The 18739-nt window shown below is 45.3% G+C and overlaps 1 protein-coding gene across 5 annotated transcripts in view; it reads right to left on the bottom strand.

Annotated features, from left to right (window-relative positions):
- Positions 1 to 469: 469 nt before the first annotated feature.
- LOC139557906 (membrane-associated guanylate kinase, WW and PDZ domain-containing protein 1-like) overlaps positions 470 to 18739 on the bottom strand; it is a 170713-nt gene continuing 152443 nt past the window's right edge. For 3 of the 5 annotated variants that reach the window (XM_071373235.1, XM_071373237.1, XM_071373238.1), the window contains exon 17: positions 470 to 9935. In XM_071373235.1, the coding sequence (XP_071229336.1) occupies positions 8902 to 9935 (1034 nt within the window). In that variant the 3' untranslated portion in view covers positions 470 to 8901. The remainder of the gene's footprint in view (positions 9936 to 18739) is intronic. The other 2 variants (XR_011671489.1, XM_071373239.1) reach the window with 2 other exon arrangements.

The following is an 18739-nucleotide window of genomic DNA, read 5'->3' as shown; positions in this document are numbered from 1 at the left end:
TCAGGGGGAAATCTGCTGTGTGATAACTGGATCAGGGGGGAAATCTGCTGTGTGATAACTAGATCAGGGGGAAATCTGCTGTGTGATAACTTGATCAGGGGGAAATCTGCTGTGTGATAACTGGATCAGGGGGAAATATGCTGTGTGATAACTTGATCAGGGGGAAATCTGCTGTGTGATAACTTGATCAGGGGGAAATCTGCTGTGTGATATAATTATATGATACCTCAATGGATAATGTAGCCTGTTCCAGCCCTGCAGAGATTAAAACACTGCAACACATTCAGTAGGCTTCATAGCTCACATGTAGGTCGTACCCAAAATGGCACCCTTTGATCAGGGCCTACAAAAGCAGTGTATTACATAGGAAATAAGGTGACATTAAGGAGGGAGCGTTTTCCCAGTCCGTGTACGTCTGTCAAGCGAGACTAGGTCACATGACGAAAACAGAAACAATTCCCCCCCCCCAGAAAAAACATATTTTTATTAATAACTTTATTTTCATTTCAGTAAGTGCTTTTCATTTCTCATAGTTCAAAAAACTCCCACAATGCTGCATTCAGAAACAATACAATATTATTAACTACAACAAGTGACAAATAGATAAAAACCTGTACATCTGTGGTGTAACTGACCAATAATAGGGGTGATTATAACATGTGTTTATATATACACTGGGCAGGCACTGGGTCATAGACAATGACAGTGTCCCAAACGACATCCTATTGCAAGAATTTTATTCTTAACTGATTTGCGTTGTTAAATAAAGGTTACATTTCAAAAAAATTATAATAATTGTAGTCCCCGCATGTAGGGACTAAGGTGCCATTTGGGATGCAGGCAATTTTTTTAAATACATTTGCAAACATAAAAAAAAACTAACTTTTTTTCGTTTTCGCTTCGTCATTATCGGGGTATTTTGTGTAGATTGATGAGGGGAAAAAAATTATTTAATCAATTTTAGAATAAGGCTGTAACGTAACACAATGTGGGGGAAAAAGGGAAGGGGTCTGAATACTTCCCGGAATGCGCTGTATATCTGGGGTGTAGAAAGTCCGTTGCCCTTAAACCCAGGATTTCCCAAACTCGTACCTGGGGTTTTTTGTTTTCCCCTAGCACTACATAGCTGATTAAAAAGTAATCAACTCATCATCAAGCTGTGATGATTTGAATCAGCTGTGTGAGGCTAGAAAAACCAAAACGTGCTCTCCTTGGGTTCCTCATGGACCTAGTTAGGGAAACGCTGCCTTAACTAACTGCTTTAACATATCTTCCTAACTAACTTACTCTGCACACTGTGTCTATAGAGTCGGGCTACACAGATCTTTAAAGGTCTATACAGGTCTTTAGAGGTCTATACAGGTCTTTAAAGGTCTACACAGATCTTTAAAGGTCTATACAGGTCTTTGAAGGTCTACACAGGTCTTTAAAGGTCTACACAGATCTTTAAAGGTCTATACAGGTCTTTAAAGGTCTACACAGGTCTTTAAAGGTCTATACAGGTCTTTAAAGGTCTACACAGGTCTTTAAAGATCTACACAGGTCTAGACAGGTCTTTAAAGGTCTATACAGGTCTTTAAAGGTTTTTAAAGATCTATAAAGATCGCCTGTCTGCATGTAAGTTCCAATCCGGGTCTCCGGGAATTTGTGTTAGCCAGCAGAGATAAAGTCTAGGCATTAGCTTGGGGGGGAGCTAATGCAAGTGTTTAGGTGTATCTCACTATAATCAGCTAGTAAGGACAACACAAAAACTACCAGGCCTAACACTAGCTATGATCACTTAGTCTGTTATGCTCAGCTAGTCAAGGCTTTTATATTTGAGGGAGGAAGTGAACAAGTGTACACTTCAGGGGGGGGGAAATAAAGAGGTAAAGTATTATATAGGACGCACCCTCAGAATAATGTACACCATGCTTTCATCACCACGATGGGTTGTGTTGTTCTTCTTGACTGTCACAGCCAAGATTTAATCCTGCAGTATAATCATGCTAAATTATCTGGTGCCAGGTGAGAGAGAGAGAGAGAGAGAGAGAGAGAGAGAGAGAGAGAGAGAGAGAGAGAGAGAGAACGAGCGAGAGAGCGAGACGACTGAAAATTCTGGTAATTTACTTTCAATGCAAAACCCATGCACTGTATGTTGAAAGCAGTAAGGTACGATCTGAATATGACTGTGCGGTACATAGGCTAATCTCTCCACTAGCCGGATCCCTTTGTGGCTTGGAGCATGCAAAATGTCCCTCTGTATGTGCCTGTGTGCTACATACAGTATTGTGTTTGTTCTATGGTGTTTTGACCTATCAGAATGTAATGCTACAAACACTATAGTTTGGAGTGGTGTTTTGACCTATCAGAATGTAATGCTACAAACACTATAGTTTGGAGTGGTGTTTTGACCTATCAGAATGTAATGTTAAATACACTGTCAATAGTTTAGAGTGGTGTTTTGACCTATCAGAATGTAATGTTAAATACACTGTCAATAGTTTGGAGGGGTGTTTTGACCTATCAGAATGTAATGTTAAATACACTGTCTATAGTTTGGAGTGGTGTTTTGACCTATCAGAATGTAATGTTAAATACACTGTCAATAGTTTGGAGGGGTGTTTTGACCTATCAGAATGTAATGTTAAATACACTGTCAATAGTTTGGAGGGGTGTTTTGACCTATCAGAATGTAATGTTAAATACACTGTCAATAGTTTAGAGTGGTATTTTGACCTATCAGAATGTAATGCTACAAACACTGTCTATAGTTTGGAGTGGTGTTTTGACCTATCAGAATGTAATGCTACAAACACTATAGTTTGGAGTGGTGTTTTGACCAATCAGAATGTAAAGCTACAAACACTGTCTATAGTTTGGAGTGGTGTTTTGACATATCAGAATGTAATGCTACAAACACTGTCTATAGTTTGGAGTGGTGTTTTGACCTATCAGAATGTAATGCTACAAACACTATAGTTTGGAGTGGTGTTTTGACCTATCAGAATGTAATGCTACATACACTGTCTATAGTTTGGAGTGGTGTTTTGACCTATCAGAATGTAATGCTACAAACACTGTCTATAGTTTGGAGTGGTGTTTTGACCTATCAGAATGTAATGCTACAAACACTATAGTTTGGAGTGGTGTTTTGACCTATCAGAATGTAATACTACAAACACTATAGTTTGGAGTGGTGTTTTGACATATCAGAATGTAATACTACAAACACTATAGTTTGGAGTGGTGTTTTGACCTATCAGAATGTAATGCTACAAACACTGTATAGTTTGGAGTAGTTTTTTGACCTATCAGAATGTAATGTTACAAACACTGTATAGTGTGGAGTGGTGTTTTGACCTATCAGAATGTAATGTTACAAACACTGTATAGCGTGGAGTGGTGTTTTGACCTATTCTAATGTAATGCTACAAACACCTTCTATAGTTTGGAGTGGTGTTTTTACCTATCAGAATGTAAAGCTACAAACACCTTCTATAGTTTGGAGTGGTGTTTTGACCTATCAGAATGTAAAGCTACAAACACTGTATAGTGTGGAGTGGTGTTTTGACCTATTCTAATGTAATGCTACAAACACCTTCTATAGTTTGGAGTGGTGTTTTGACCTATCAGAATGTAATGCTACAAACACTGTCTATAGTTTGGAGTGGTGTTTTGACCTATTCTAATGTAATGCTACAAACACCTTCTATAGTTTGGAGTGGTGTTTTGACCTATCAGAATGTAAAGCTACAAACACTGTCTCTAGTTTGGAGTGGTGTTTTGACCTATCAGAATGTAATGCTACAAACACTGTATAGTGTGGAGTGGTGTTTTGACCTATTCTAATGTAATGCTACAAACACCTTCTATAGTTTGGAGTGGTGTTTTGACCTATCAGAATGTAATGCTACAAACACTGTCTATAGTTTGGAGTGGTGTTTTGACCTATTCTAATGTAATGCTACAAACACCTTCTATAGTTTGGAGTGGTGTTTTGACCTATCAGAATGTAAAGCTACAAACACTGTCTCTAGTTTGGAGTGGTGTTTTTACATTTCCAACAAGTGTTTTCATGCTAAGTAGATTAGCTCGCTTTGCTTCAAATCTTCCAGTGACAAAATGGTGTCTCTTCGCTCCCGTCTGTCAGCACAGACAAACACGTTAAAATGGTCATTCTCTAAAACACTTTCTTTATTTAGTCAAAGGCTGGTTTAAAGATACCTCTAGCCCAAATATTACATATACCTCAATCCATGCTTTACCTTCTAGCACGGTTGCATTCATTAGGCCACGCAACGTTTAATTATTTTCCGCAAAATAAATAAATGAAAATGAGCATTTCAGGTATAGTCCCTGCCAGTTTCAGACCGTTTTCTTCCATTTGGTGCATAATGAACACGACCCAGGTTGTATTTTACCTCATTGAGCTCATGTGAAGCTACATGTTGCATAACTAACTAGCAGACGTGAGAATAAAATGGCTTTTTATTGCTCAGGAGAAGAACGAGGTAAATATTGAATGCATAAGTGTGTACGTACCAAAGTCCGGCACACATTTTTAATCTGTACATTATCTGTACATTTACCAAAACTCTTGTTATTCTGTCTACTAACTATACTATAGCACACCGTCAGAGTGCCCTGTATATAGCTATAGCGTGGCGAAACAAAACTCCTACAGCAAATAACTAAATCAGCGAGTCTTACAAAATGCATAGAAGACCAGTATCAAAATGCCCTTGTAGTCAGTCAGTATCCTAAAAACTCAACAACATAGGATGCGTCTCAAATGAAACCCTATTCCCTATGTTAGTGCACTACTTTTGATCAGGGCCCATATAGGGAATAGGGTGCCATTTCAGATGAACATTAGTGTATAATAATTTATATTTAGCAACAGGCAAGTCACCAGAGCATGATATGGGAGGGAGGAAGGGAGGAGAGAAGGGAGGGAGGGAGGGAAGGGGGAGGAAGGGAGGAGGGAAGGAAGGGAGGAGGGGAGGGAGGGAGGAGGGAAGGAATGGAGGAGGGAGGAAGAAAGGACGAGGGAAGGGAGGGATGAGAGGGGGAGGAGAGAGAAGCACAGACAAGATTCTTAGACGTTATGTGTCTGTTCGTTGTATCTTATATCAGAGGTTTGACTTACTGAAACACATGAGGAGTTGAAATGGGAATGATCACAGTGATATAACATTGATCTGTACTGTGTGGTATGGATTAGCATCAGAGACTAGTAGACAAGGGCCACCTCGCTATGGTTTAGCATCAGAGACTACTAGACAAGGGCCACCTCGCTATGGTTTAGCATCAGAGACTAGTAGACAAGAGCCACCTCGCTATGGATTAGCATCAGAGACTACTAGACAAGGGCCATCTCGCTATGGTTTAGCATCAGAGACTAGTAGACAAGGGCCACCTTGCTATGGATTAGCATCAGAGACTAGTAAACAAGGGCCACCTCGCTATGGATTAGCATCAGAGACTAGTAGACAAGGGCCACCTCGCTATGGTTTAGCATCAGAGACTAGTAGACAAGGGCCACCTCGCTATGGATTAGCATCAGAGACTAGTAGACAAGGGCCACCTCGCTATGGTTTAGCATCAGAGACTAGTAGACAAGGGCCACCTTGCTATGGATTAGCATCAGAGACTAGTAAACAAGGGCCACCTCGCTATGGATTAGCATCAGAGACTAGTAGACAAGGGCCACCTCGCTATGGTTTAGCATCAGAGACTAGTAGACAAGGGCCACCTCGCTATGGATTAGCATCAGAGACTAGTAGACAAGGGCCACCTCGCTATGGTTTAGCATCAGAGACTAGTAGACAAGGGCCACCTTGCTATGGTTTAGCATCAGAGACTACTAGACAAGGGCCACCTCGCTATGGTTTAGCATCAGAGACTAGTAGACAAGGGCCACCTCGCTATGGATTAGCATCAGAGACTAGTAGACAAGGGCCACCTCGATATGGATTAGCATCAGAGACTAGTAGACAAGGGCCACCTCGCTATGGTTTAGCATCAGAGACTAGTAGACAAGGGCCACCTTGCTATGGTTTAGCATCAGAGACTACTAGACAAGGGCCACCTCGATATGGATTAGCATCAGAGACTACTAGACAAGGGCCACCTTGCTATGGTTTAGCATCAGAGACTACTAGACAAGGGCCACCTCGCTATGGATTAGCATCAGAGACTAGTAGACAAGGGCCACCTCGCTATGGATTAGCATCAGAGACTAGTAGACAAGGGCCACCTTGCTATGGTTTAGCATCAGAGACTAGTAGACAAGGGCCACCTCGATATGGATTAGCATCAGAGACTACTAGACAAGGGCCACCTTGCTATGGTTTAGCATCAGAGACTACTAGACAAGGGCCACCTCGATATGGATTAGCATCAGAGACTACTAGACAAGGGCCACCTTGCTATGGTTTAGCATCAGAGACTACTAGACAAGGGCCACCTCGATATGGATTAGCATCAGAGACTACTAGACAAGGGCCACCTTGCTATGGTTTAGCATCAGAGACTACTAGACAAGGGCCACCTCGCTAGTTCTGACAGGACATCTTTGTGTTGTGTAGCATGATGTATGTAGTACTACAGTACCCATAATGCAAGGTGTACCAATACACTCTAGATACTACATGGCTTAGTAGTAGTGTGTGTTTCTAAAGGAAAATTGACTATGAGGCACTTTGTTATGACATTGATTCACTTCTTCAATTCACCGACTGTGTTTTAGTATTTTACTGGTATCAAAGTCATTGAGTCTTTGCTGCTTATAGGTGTATCCGTTCAGTTATGTGACAATGGCTTGCGTCCAAAATAGCACCCTACTCCCTGCAAAATGAATGCGTATAGTATAAGGAAAACGGTGCAATTTCAGACTCACTCTCAATACTTTATTTAGTAAACACCGGCTTGGCTAGAGAAATGAAGGCACCAGTAGAGATCTGTAGAGACATAGATCACTAGTCATTATTTATATATATATATATAATAGTATATATACTTACAGTATATAAAACTTTATATAACAGTATAATTACTGTTCTCCAGCCATCTATAACAACTATAAAATACTATATAAGAAAGCATTTAAGGAGAGTTTACAATCCAGGCCAAGCAAGCAAGCAGGAGGCAAATCATTTCTCTCTCGGGTCATTTATCTTAAATCTCTGTAATCTTTTTTTTATTTCATCAAAATAAAAATAGCATGCTAAAATTATATAATAGAAACAAATAGGAAATAATATATTATAGTGTCCTGTAGTTGTGGCTTTGCTCTCTTCGATCTATAGTACACCACTACGGCCTCTAGGTGGCGCTAAAACACTCAATGTGGCTTTGTAGACAGAGGGTTGATATATGCAATTGTTGATGTTGTTGTCACTTGCATTTTAATAATAAACATTTCTGATGACAATGATTATGTTTGAAGATGATATCACTCATGATGATATAGAATGTAGATCCAATGTAAACAACCGACGGTGATGGTGGACTAACTGTAGATAGATAGACAGTGGTAGTGGGTAGACTTATGGGCATGGCTGGTGAGACCTAGTCGAGAGATGGCTTAACGAGGATAACGAGGATAACAAGGGGTTTGGGGTGCAGTGGACAGGGGAGTGTCCTAGTCAAGAGATGGCTTTAACGGGGGTTTGGGGTGCAGTGGACAGGGGAGTGTCCTAGTCGAGAGATGGCTTTAACAGGGGTTTGGCGTGCAGTGGACAGGGGAGTGTCCTAGTCGAGAGATGGTTTAACGAGGGTTTGGGGTGCAGTGGACAGGGGAGTGTCCTAGTCGAGAGATGGTTTAACAAGGGTTTGGGGTGCAGTGGACAGGGGAGTGTCCTAGTCGAGAGATGGCTTTAACGGGGGTTTGGGGTGCAGTGGACAGGGGAGTGTCCTAGTCGAGAGATGGCTTAACCGGGATTTGGGGTGCAGTGGACAGGGGAGTGTCCTAGTCGAGAGATGGCTTAACCGGGATTTGGGGTGCAGTGGACAGGGGAGTGTCCTAGTCGAGAGAAGGCTTAACGGGGGTTTGGGGTGCAGTGGACAGGGGAGTGTCCTAGTCGAGAGATGGCTTAACAGGTATTTGGGGTGCAGTGGACAGGGGAGTGTCCTAGTCGAGAGATGGCTTTGACGGGGGTTTGGGGTGCAGTGGACAGGGGAGTGTCCTAGTCAAGAGATGGCTTAACGGGGGTTTGGGGTGCCTGTCTTGTTGTTGTCCTAGGCTCTAATGCATGATAGGTTGGAGGAGCTGCCAGTCAAACCAGTCAGGACCACGATAGGTTGGAGTAGCTGCCAGTCAAACCAGTCAGGACCACGATAGGTTGGAGTAGTTGCCAGTCAAACCAGTCAGGACCACGATAGGTTGGAGTAGCTGCCAGTCAAACCAGTCAGGACCACGATAGGTTGGAGGAGCTGCCAGTCAAACCAGTCAGGACCACGATAGGTTGGAGTAGCTGCCAGTCAAACCAGTCAGGACCACGATAGGTTGGAGTAGCTGCCAGTCAAACCAGTCAGGACCACGATAGGTTGGAGTAGCTGCCAGTCAAACCAGTCAGGACCACGATAGGTTGGAGTAGCTGCCAGTCAAACCAGTCAGGACCACGATAGGTTGGAGTAGCTGCCAGTCAAACCAGTCAGGACCACGATAGGTTGGAGTAGCTGCCAGTCAAACCAGTCAGGACCACGATAGGTTGGAGTAGCTGCCAGTCCCACCTAGGGTTGCAAAATTCCGGTAACTTGACCAAAAATTCAGGATTTCTGCTTTTGGGAAAGTTATCAGAAAGACCACAACACTCCTTCTGTTAACCAGCACCACAGGAACAGTCAGTCGTCCACAACACTCCTTCTGTTAACCAGCACCACAGGAACAGTCAGTCGTCCCTCTCTTCCTCTCATCTACAGGTCAAGACCTCCTCTCAGCCTGTGTCCCACCAACACCTGAGTCAGTTTCTGCTGGCTGGGTTTAATCCAGGGGCCGGGGCCGGTGGCCCCCCGTGACTGTGTACTTCTCCAGGGGCCCGGGTTGTGGGATGCATGGGTGGCCCGACACCATGACTGGGTTCTCCATGGGTCCCCTCTCAGTTCTCTGGGTTCTCCCCAACCAGGTGGGGCTCCGGCGGTGGATCCAGAGATACTGGCAGCAGACACACTGAACTGGTCAGAGAAGCTGGCCCCGGAGGCTCCTGAGGCCCCTGACTCTGCATTAGACAGCTCAGCGTCTCCATCCTGCAGTGGCATGAGGAAGGAGAAGGGAGCTCGCTCTCTCTCTTTCTCTGGGGGTCTGTCTCTTTTTTCCGGTCCTGCAGCCTTTGTCTTCACCTCCCTCTCCCTCTCTTTCTCTTTCTCCCTTTGTCCATCCCTCTTCCTCCTCCCCCTTTCCCTGCCTCCTACCGTCGCCTGTGTTTTACTGGCTGAGGGAAGTATGTGTACGTCCAGCTCCTCTATTTCCTCTACCCTCTCTCTCCTCTCACTTTGTGTTGTCCTGCTCCTCAGCTGTTTTGACCTCTGTTTGACCCTGCTGTGCTTCACCTCCGGCACTGTCTCCACTACCTCCTCCTGTCTGTCCGAGTTCCTTAGTACGTTCTTGGGTAAACTCTGGGAACATTTTCCATTGTCCTTATTCTCTGACTTCTGACCTCTGTGGCTGATCACCTGACTCTCCTCCTCCTCCTCCTCTTCCACCTCCTCCTCCTCGGGCCAATCCAGGTCTGTGTCAGGAGTACCTCGCCCTCCTCCTCCTCCTCTGCTACTCCTTCCCCCCAGACTACCTCCCTTCCTCTGCCTTCTTCTCTTCTCCCTCTCCCTCTGTCCTCCTCCTCTATCCACCCTTCCACTCTTCGTTGGCAGAGAGTGTGTTTTATCTACTGCAGCCACACCCGGCTCCTCTGGTTCGAGATAGGAGGAGGGGGAGACTGCTCTGGGATCATGGTCTGAGAGAGGAGAGAGAGAAGGAGGGGGGGCAAAGAGAGGGAGAGAGATAGAGAAGAGGGGGGTCAGAGGGAGAGCGAGAGATAGAGGGGAGAGGGGGTCAGAAAGAGGGGGGAGAGGACAGGCAGAGCCATAGTGTGCAGAGAGAGAGGGGGAGAGAAAGGGGGGAGATAGAGGAGAGGGGAGGTACAGAGAGAGACAGAGAGAGAGAGAGAGAGAGAGAGAGAGAGAGAGAGAGAGAGAGAGAGAGAGAGACAAAGGAGAGGGGGGGTGCAGAGAGAGACAGCGAGAGAGAGACAGAGGAGAGGGGGGGTGCAGAGAGAGAGAGACAGAGGAGAGGGGGGGTACAGAGAGAGAGAGAGAGAGACAGAGAGAGACAGAGGAGAGGGGGGTGCCGAGAGAGAGAGACAGGGGGGGGGCCGAGAGAGCGACACAGAGGAGAGGGGGGGGGGGGGGGGTGCAGAGAGAGACAGAGGAGAGGGGGGGGGGGGTGCAGAGAGAGAGAGACAGAGGAGAGGGGGGGTACAGAGAGAGAGAGACAGAGAGAGACAGAGGAGAGGGGGGTGCCGAGAGAGAGACAGAGGAGAGGGGGGGTGCAGAGAGAGAGAGACAGGGGGGGGGGGGCCGAGAGAGCGACACAGAGGAGAGGGGGGGGTGCAGAGAGAGACAGAGGAGAGGGGGGTGGGTGCAGAGAGAGACAGAGGAGAGGGGGGGGGGGTGCAGAGAGAGACAGAGGTTAGTGGGAGCTAGAGGGAAAAACATAACGTAGAAACAGTTTCCATGTGATGTCACAAACAGTGTTTGAAATAATGAAACAACTATTGACAGTGAGTTGGGATGAAAGGTACCACTTTACAATAAGGTTCCATTTGTAAAGGGTATATAACGGGTTGGTAATTACATTATTAACCGTTATTTAATGATTTGTAAATGCATTATAAACCATTAATAAATGGTTTATAACAAATTGGTCAAACCAGTGCAATAACCAGTCAGTGCTTGCCAAAGAGTGAACGACTATTTACCTACATCTATTTAACCATTTATAAATGCACTTACCAAATGCTTGCACAGTTTATTTTCTCACTTTTGGGTGTGATGCAACGGTCAACTCCCATGATGCATCTAGCCCCACGTTTTAAACCCTGATGATGATGTACTGGTACACTTATTTATTCCAGGAATGAAGACCTCATTGGAAAGATCTCATTCCGTATTATTGTTGTGGTTCACCGGATTCGGAGAAATTCCTCCGACTTTGTGAGCTCTGCCCATCTTAAAAATAAAGACGACCTGGAACGTACCCAGAATTGTATGCTGCCACTGACTGACATGATGCGACAGAGTATTGTGAAGAATCAGGACGGACGTGGCTATGAGACGTGTGCAAAGGCCAGACAGAAGAGATTGGGTGAAAGAATTGTTGTTCACGAGTAAAAAACATTTTTTTGACAGAGGACAAGAGGATGATTTAGCACGCTGCTCAGCTAGCTAAGTATCTAGTAGCCAGCTAATGTTTGCTAGCACGTCTGTCCTAACTAGCTAGCAGTAGGAAAAACCTAAAACGTATTTTTTAATATAAAAATTCTGCTAGATGATTAACCACAAGATAATCTTTGGCATTATATAGTTACCTAGCTAAATAGATTATGTTTGCTGGCTAGTTAGCCTCACTAGCTAGCTAGCAAATGTTAAGGCCTTGATAAACTGTCCCTTTGGGGGGGAGGGGGGGGGGGGGCAATATTGCAGAGCAATGTTGCTGGCAACGGAGAGGGGTATGAAACACTAGCAGGCCTGGGTAACACCCCCCATCTCTAGGGCCTGATTGGTCTCACACTTTCCCCCCATCTCTAGCAAACTGAGCTGATGAATCAGATTGCATTCTAAACTGAAGATCGTGATTAGGTGATTATTGGAGTCAGGTGTGTTAGCTGGGTGCTGGGGCAAAACTGTGACACCAATCAGGCCCTTCGAGGACTGGAATTGCCCCCCCCTGCATGAATAGAGCAACAATGAGTAATGATGACCAATAATGGACATTAATAATATATTTTATATGTTAACTTCCCCATTTATTTACTCATCTCCTACAGCTTGTTGTTGACTGCCACGTCGGTGCTGGAATGTATTATCTAACAAACAAGCCATAAAGAGATGTAGCAGGATTCCTGCGCAATCATTCAACCTAAAGCCTCGTTCACATTACCCATAAGCAGTCCGTTACGTTGCGCCGGATGTCATGCATTTCAATGGGGACGTCCACCATAGAGTGGAATCGCAACGCCCCCTTGCGGTTGAAGGCTCCGTTGTGAGACGGACACCGCATACCACGAACAGGAAGTTACCAAACCACAGAAGATGAAAATATGTGGTTTCCGGTGATGGCTTTATGGGATAACTAGCAACTTGTAATCAATGACCCCTTCCTATAAGTGAGTACTATTTTAATAGCAATGTAAAAAAATACACATTGGCTGCTAAGACAATTATATTATACTTAACAAAAATACAAATGCAACATGTAAAGTGCTGGTTTCATGTTTCATGAACTGAAATAAAAGATCACAGAAATGTTCCATACTCACAAAAAGCTTATTTCTCTCAAATGTTGTGCACAAATGTGTTTACATCCCCGTTAGTGAGCATTTCTCCTTTGCCAAGATAATCCATCCACATGACAGGTGTGGCATATCAAGAAGCTGATTAAACAGCATGGACATTACACAGGTGCACCTTGTGCTGGGGACAATAAAAGGCCCCTCTAAAATAGGCAGTTTTGTCACACAACAATGTCATTGATGTCTCAAGTTTTGAGGGAGCGTGCAATTGGCATGCTGACTGCAGGAATGTCCACCAGAGCTGTTGCCAGATAATTGAATGTTTATTTCTCTACCATATGCCACCTCCAACGCCGTTTTAGATAATTTGACAGTACGTCCAACCGGCCTCACAACCGCAGACCACGTGTAACCACGCCAACCCAGGACCCCCACATCTGGTTTCTTCACCTGCAGGATCGTATGAGACCAGCCACCCAGACAGCTGATGAAACCGAGGAGTATTTCTGTCTGTAATAAAGCACTTTTGTAGTAAAAACTAATTCCGATTGGCTGGGCCTGGCTCCCAAGAGGGTGGGCCTGGGAGGGTATAGGCCCACCCTCTTGGGAGCCAGGCCCAGCCAATCGGAATTAGTTTTTACTACAAAAGTGCTTTATTACAGACAGAAATACTCCTCGGTGGCTGTGCCCCTGTCCAGTCATGTGAAATCCATAAATTAGGGCCTAATGAAATGATTTCAAATGACTGATTTCCTTTATATATGAACTGTAACTCTGTAAAATTGTTGAAATAGTTGCATGTTGCGTTTATATTTTTTGTTCAGTGTATATTTACCACATATGCGTGTGAAAGTAACAGCAAACATTTCAACAAGAGAGAAAAAAAAGCACCCCTCCACTGGCAGTAGTTTTGAGCTGCGTCTATGATGTGTGTCTTCACCACAGTATATAATACATGTTAACAACAGATTCCAAATGCAAAGCTTTATAAGTCAATTATCAATTTCAAGCACGTTTTACATACCAAAAGGCATATACCAGTAGGCATATGTTAGTAATTGATTGACAGTTTGCTGGTCTAATCAGAGGGCAGAGTGTGCGTTTCACTAGCCAATCTGTTGCAGTTTGTTTTGTTTTTTGCAAGGGTGATGCTGCGGGCTACTGTCTCTGGCTCCGTGTAGACCAGACCAGACCAGCCGATCTTCAAGGCATTCCTAGTCGATCAGAGAAAAGACCATAATAAAGGCTTGCCCTCCTTTTTTGTATTTATTATTTGTGTTGCGCTGTTGGCGGTAGGTACACTTGATTCAGAAGCCCTGCTCTACGGCTGGTAAGCAAAGTGGTCCCATAGTCTGGCACAGTGGACACGTCATAATACCCATAAAACCTAGCGGTGAAACTCGGCAATGGTTAGAATAGTTTTTTTTCACCATTAATTTTAGCGTCTGCGATTTCTGAACTATTTAAGGTTTGTGTTTGGTGTAGGCTTACCCTGGCGAGACATTTTGAAAGCTGTGTAATTCTCTCTCGGACAAGGTGAGTTAATATATTCACCTCAATTTAGATTTTTTTCCTAAATGGCAGCAAAGAAGAAGACCTCAGCAAGACTACAACTTCCTGCAGGAAGCTCCTGTCATCTCTAGTCGACACCGTCAGCTACCGTTCACCAGCACGATCAGAGACCTTCTCCATGAACTTCTTACGTCCCCTTTCTCTGTCTTAGCTAGCCAATGACTACACTTTAGCTAGCTAGTTAGCAGAGCAGTAGATAAAACATCATTTTGTTTCACTTAGCCTAGATAACTGTTTGTGAAGTATGTTGACTTTGGTATCTATTTCAGACCTTATGGCATTTTTCAAGGACGAGCATTAAAAGGGCAGAAAACCACTATAAGTCTGGCCATGCCATGTGGAGAATACCACTATCAGTCTGGCCATGTGGAGAAGACCACTAGAAGTCTGGCCAGGTGGAGAATACCACTATCAGTCTGGCCATGTGGAGAAGACCACCAGAAGTCTGGCCAGGTGGAGAAGACCACTAGAAGTCTGGCCAGGTGGAGAAGACCACTAGAAGTCTGGCCAGATGGAGAAGACCACTAGAAGTCTGGCCATGTGGAGGAGACCACTAGAATTCTGGCCAGATGGAGAAGACCACTAGAAGTCTGGCCAGGTGGAGAAGACCACTAGAAGTCTGGCCATGTGGAGAAGACCACTAGAAGTCTGGCCAGATGGAGAAGACCACTAGAAGTCTGGCCAGATGGAGAAGACCACTAGAAGTCTGGCCAGGTAGAGAAGACCACTAGAATTCTGGCCATGTGGAGAAGACCACTAGAATTCTGGCCAGGTAGAGAAGACCACTAGAATTCTGGCCATGTGGAGAAGACCACTAGAATTCTGGCCAGGTAGAGAAGACCACTAGAATTCTGGCCATGTGGAGAAGACCACTAGAATTCTGGCCATGTGGAGAAGACCACTAGAAGTCTGGCCATGTGGAGAAGACCACTATCAGTCTGGCCAGGTGGAGAAGACCACTAGAAGTCTGGCCAGGTAGAGAAGACCACTAGAATTCTGGCCAGGTGGAGAAGACCACTAGAAGTCTGGCCAGATGGAGAAGACCACTAGAAGTCTGGCCAGGTAGAGAAGACCACTAGAATTCTGGCCATGTGGAGAAGACCACTAGAAGTCTGGCCAGGTGGAGAAGTGTAGCTATAGTGAGGGGTAACCGGTTTGGTCAGGACCAGCATGAGGGATAACGTTTATCCTGTGTCTGTGAGTGTAGCTATTAAGTTAAGTTTGAGCATCTTATTAACAATACAATGTGTTCCATACAGCTGTCAACATTCTACAAGGAAAGAGTCACTTAATCAATTATAGAATCATTAATCAGGTTACCCCGGATACCAGACTTAGATGAGTGATAACTCAGTTCTAGAATGTTGTCATTGATGAGAATGAATGTAAAAATCTATTGACATTCAGAATGCACTTACATCCAGCCTGTATTGTAGTTTCATGACCAGAGACGAATCTTGAGAGGCACAGTGTTTATTTATTTAGAGTGGTACATGGATTCACACAGTCTTGATCTATAGGATCCTTTCCCACTAAAATTATTGATACATTATCAATGAAAGATCTTCACTTGTCCTCATGTGAAAATTACAGTTCATTAAATATTCTCCAGCTGTAATTTCATAAATTAAATCAAACTATTTAAATAGCACAATTCGTACAGCTAATGCATTTCCAGGTTCAAAGTCATGTGTCACTTAACCACCTTCCTGTTGACAGCTCTCTACAGGTGACCACTTCCTGTTGGCAGGTCTACAGGTGACCACTTCCTTTTGGCAGGTCTCTATAGGTGACCACTTCCTGTTGCCAGGTCTCTAAAGGTGACCACTTCCTTTTGGCAGGTCTCTATAGGTGACCACTTCCTTTTGGCAGGTCTCTATAGGTGACCAGTTCCTGTTGGCAGGTCTCTATAGGTGACCACTTCCTGTTGGCAGGTCTCTACAGGTGACCACTTCCTGTTGGCAGGTCTCTACAGGTGACCACTTCCTGTTGGCAGCTCTCTACAGGTGACCACTACCTTTTGGCAGGTCTCTACAGGTGACCACTTCCTTTTGGCAGGTCTCTATAGGTTTACCACTTGCTTTTGGCAGGTCTTTACAGGTGACCACTTCCTTTTGGCATGTCTCTACAGGTGACCACTTCCTTTTGGCAGGTCTCTACAGGTGACCACTTCCTTTTGGCAGGTCTCTACAGGTGACCACTTCCTTTTGGCAGGTCTCTACAGGTGACCACTTCCTGTTGGCAGCTCTCTACAAGTGACCACTTCCTTTTGGCAGGTCTCTACAGGTGACCACTTCCTTTTGGCAGGTCTCTACAGGTGACCACTTCCTGTTGGCAGCTCCCTACAGGTGACCACTTCCTGTTGACAGCTCTCTACAGGTGACCACTTCCTGTTGGCAGGTCTCTACAGGTGACCACGTCCTGTTGGCAGGTCTCTATAGATGACCACTTCCTGTTGGCAGGTCTCTATAGGTGACCACTTCCTGTTTGCAGGTCTCTAGGTGACATGGGGATTCTCTCTACAACATGGAAATGCCCCCATGGAGCCCATCAGTGTAGCCATGCAGCACTATTTTGCCGGTTCACAATATTGGATGTGGAATGCAGAGTGGAGGAAGCCAGCCGTGCCCAACCAAGTGGAGGATCTTTCCCTGGCTGAAGACTACAACCCTCTGTCCCGTGAGCCCACAGAGGAGGATCTTGGTTGGAGGAACCGTCTCCAGGGGCGGGTTCGGTGGAATGGCATGTCTCCTTAAACCTGAGTCAGAACAACCGCTACCCTCCCTGGGGGCACGCAGGCATCCCGGCTGGCATGGCGCTGTCGGCGGAGCAGCAGGAGGCTATACATTTACATTTAGCGCCATGCTCTACCAACTGAGCCACACGGGACCACATACGGCAGGCAACAGTTGGACCAACCTCAACTGGCACACCATGAGGAGAGGGAAGGATGACGGGCAGGAATCATGAAGCAGTGGTTAGGGCCAAGTGCGTTACTCCGTCGCTGCTGGGGGAAAAAAGGGTCCTCAGATCGCAGTCGTTGGATGGGGGTGTTGTCTGTAAAAATGAGGCACAGATAACGAAGAGGCAGGGCATCAAGGCATTCAAAATGGCTACAGGGATGGACGTGCAGGAGTCAGGGTTTTGGGTCAAGAGATCTGGGAAACCTTGGTGCCTCACCGGGTGGTTTGGTGGGCACCACAGTAGTGATTGGTGGTCAAGCGTCTCTATGGTGCAAAGGCACCTTACCATTGACTATAGTAATGGTAAAATAGAGTGGGTTTTGGTCTATCTGCACATCTAAAATCCTACTATGTGGATGGGGCATTTCTAATAGGATGGAGGAATCAACTGGGACGCTCAACTAGATGATCAGGACAGTCTAGGGTACTATTTGCTCGCCTCCCTACCTCTGAGGAAGTACAGTTCCCGCTCAGCCCAGTCAAAACTGTTCGCTGCTCTGGCACCCCAATGGTGGAACAAACTCCCTCACGACGCCAGGTCAGCGGAGTCAATCACCACCTTCCGGAGACACCTGAAACCCCACCTCTTTAAGGAATACCTAGGATAGGATAAAGTAATCCTTCTAACCCCCCCCCCACCTTAAAAGAGTTAGATGCACTATTGTAAAGTGGTTGTTCCACTGGATATCATAAGGTGAATGCACCAATTTGTAAGTCGCTCTGGATAAGAGCGTCTGCTAAATGACTTAAATGTAAATGTAATTTGCTCCGAAGAGGCGAAGTATTGTGATGAGCTATAAAACTGTACTTCTGATTCTAATTCTCAAAAGGAAAGTTAAAACCCCCTCAGTTGTGAGGTCACTGAGGAGGACCAACAGTGATAGGGAGATTGTCTGAAAGGGACTGACATGCAGGATTTGGGGCAATGGCCTGCAGACCACGATTTCTACAGTCAGGCCGAAAAATCTACTAGCCCAGTCTGAAAAGTGCTTGACTCGAGCCAGCTTAGCCCAGTCTGAAAAGTACTAGCCTTGAGATAGCTTAGCCCAGTCTGAAAAGTACTAGCCTCGAGCTAGCTTAGCCCAGTCTGAAAAGTACTAGCCTTGAGATAGCTTAGTCCAGTCTGAAAAGTACTAGCCTCGGGCTAGCTTAGTCCAGTCTGAAAAGTACTAGCCTCGGGCTAGCTTAGCCCAGTCTGAAAAGTACTAGCCTCGAGCTAGCTTAGCCCAGTCTGAAAAGTACTAGCCTCGAGCTAGCTTAGCCCAGTCTGAAAAGTACTAGCCTTGAGATAGCTTAGCCCAGTCTGAAAATTACTAGCCTCGGGCTAGCTTAGCCCAGTCTGAAAAGTACTAGCCTCGGGCTAGCTTAGTCCAGTCTGAAAAGTACTAGCCTCGAGCTAGCTTAGTCCAGTCTGAAAAGTACTAGCCTCGGGCTAGCTTAGTCCAGTCTGAAAAGTACTAGCCTCGGGCTAGCTTAGTCCAGTCTGAAAAGTACTAGCCTCGGGCTAGCTTAACCCAGTCTGAAAAGTACTAGCCTCGAGCTAGCTTTGCCCAGTCTGAAAAGTACTAGCTTCGAGCTAGCTTAGCCCAGTCTGAAAAGTACTAGCCTCGGGCTAGCTTAGCCCAGTCTGAAAAGTACTAGCCTCGAGCTAGCTTAATTTCCATCCCTGCTGACATTTCTAACTGATGTCAAAGGTCATTTGATTAGTCATGT

Source organism: Salvelinus alpinus, chromosome 28 (assembly GCF_045679555.1).
Source record: "Salvelinus alpinus chromosome 28, SLU_Salpinus.1, whole genome shotgun sequence".
Classification (NCBI taxonomy): domain Eukaryota; kingdom Metazoa; phylum Chordata; class Actinopteri; order Salmoniformes; family Salmonidae; genus Salvelinus; species Salvelinus alpinus.
The sequence above is the reverse complement of the archived record's forward strand: the minus strand, read 5'-3'. Positions and strand labels throughout refer to the sequence as shown.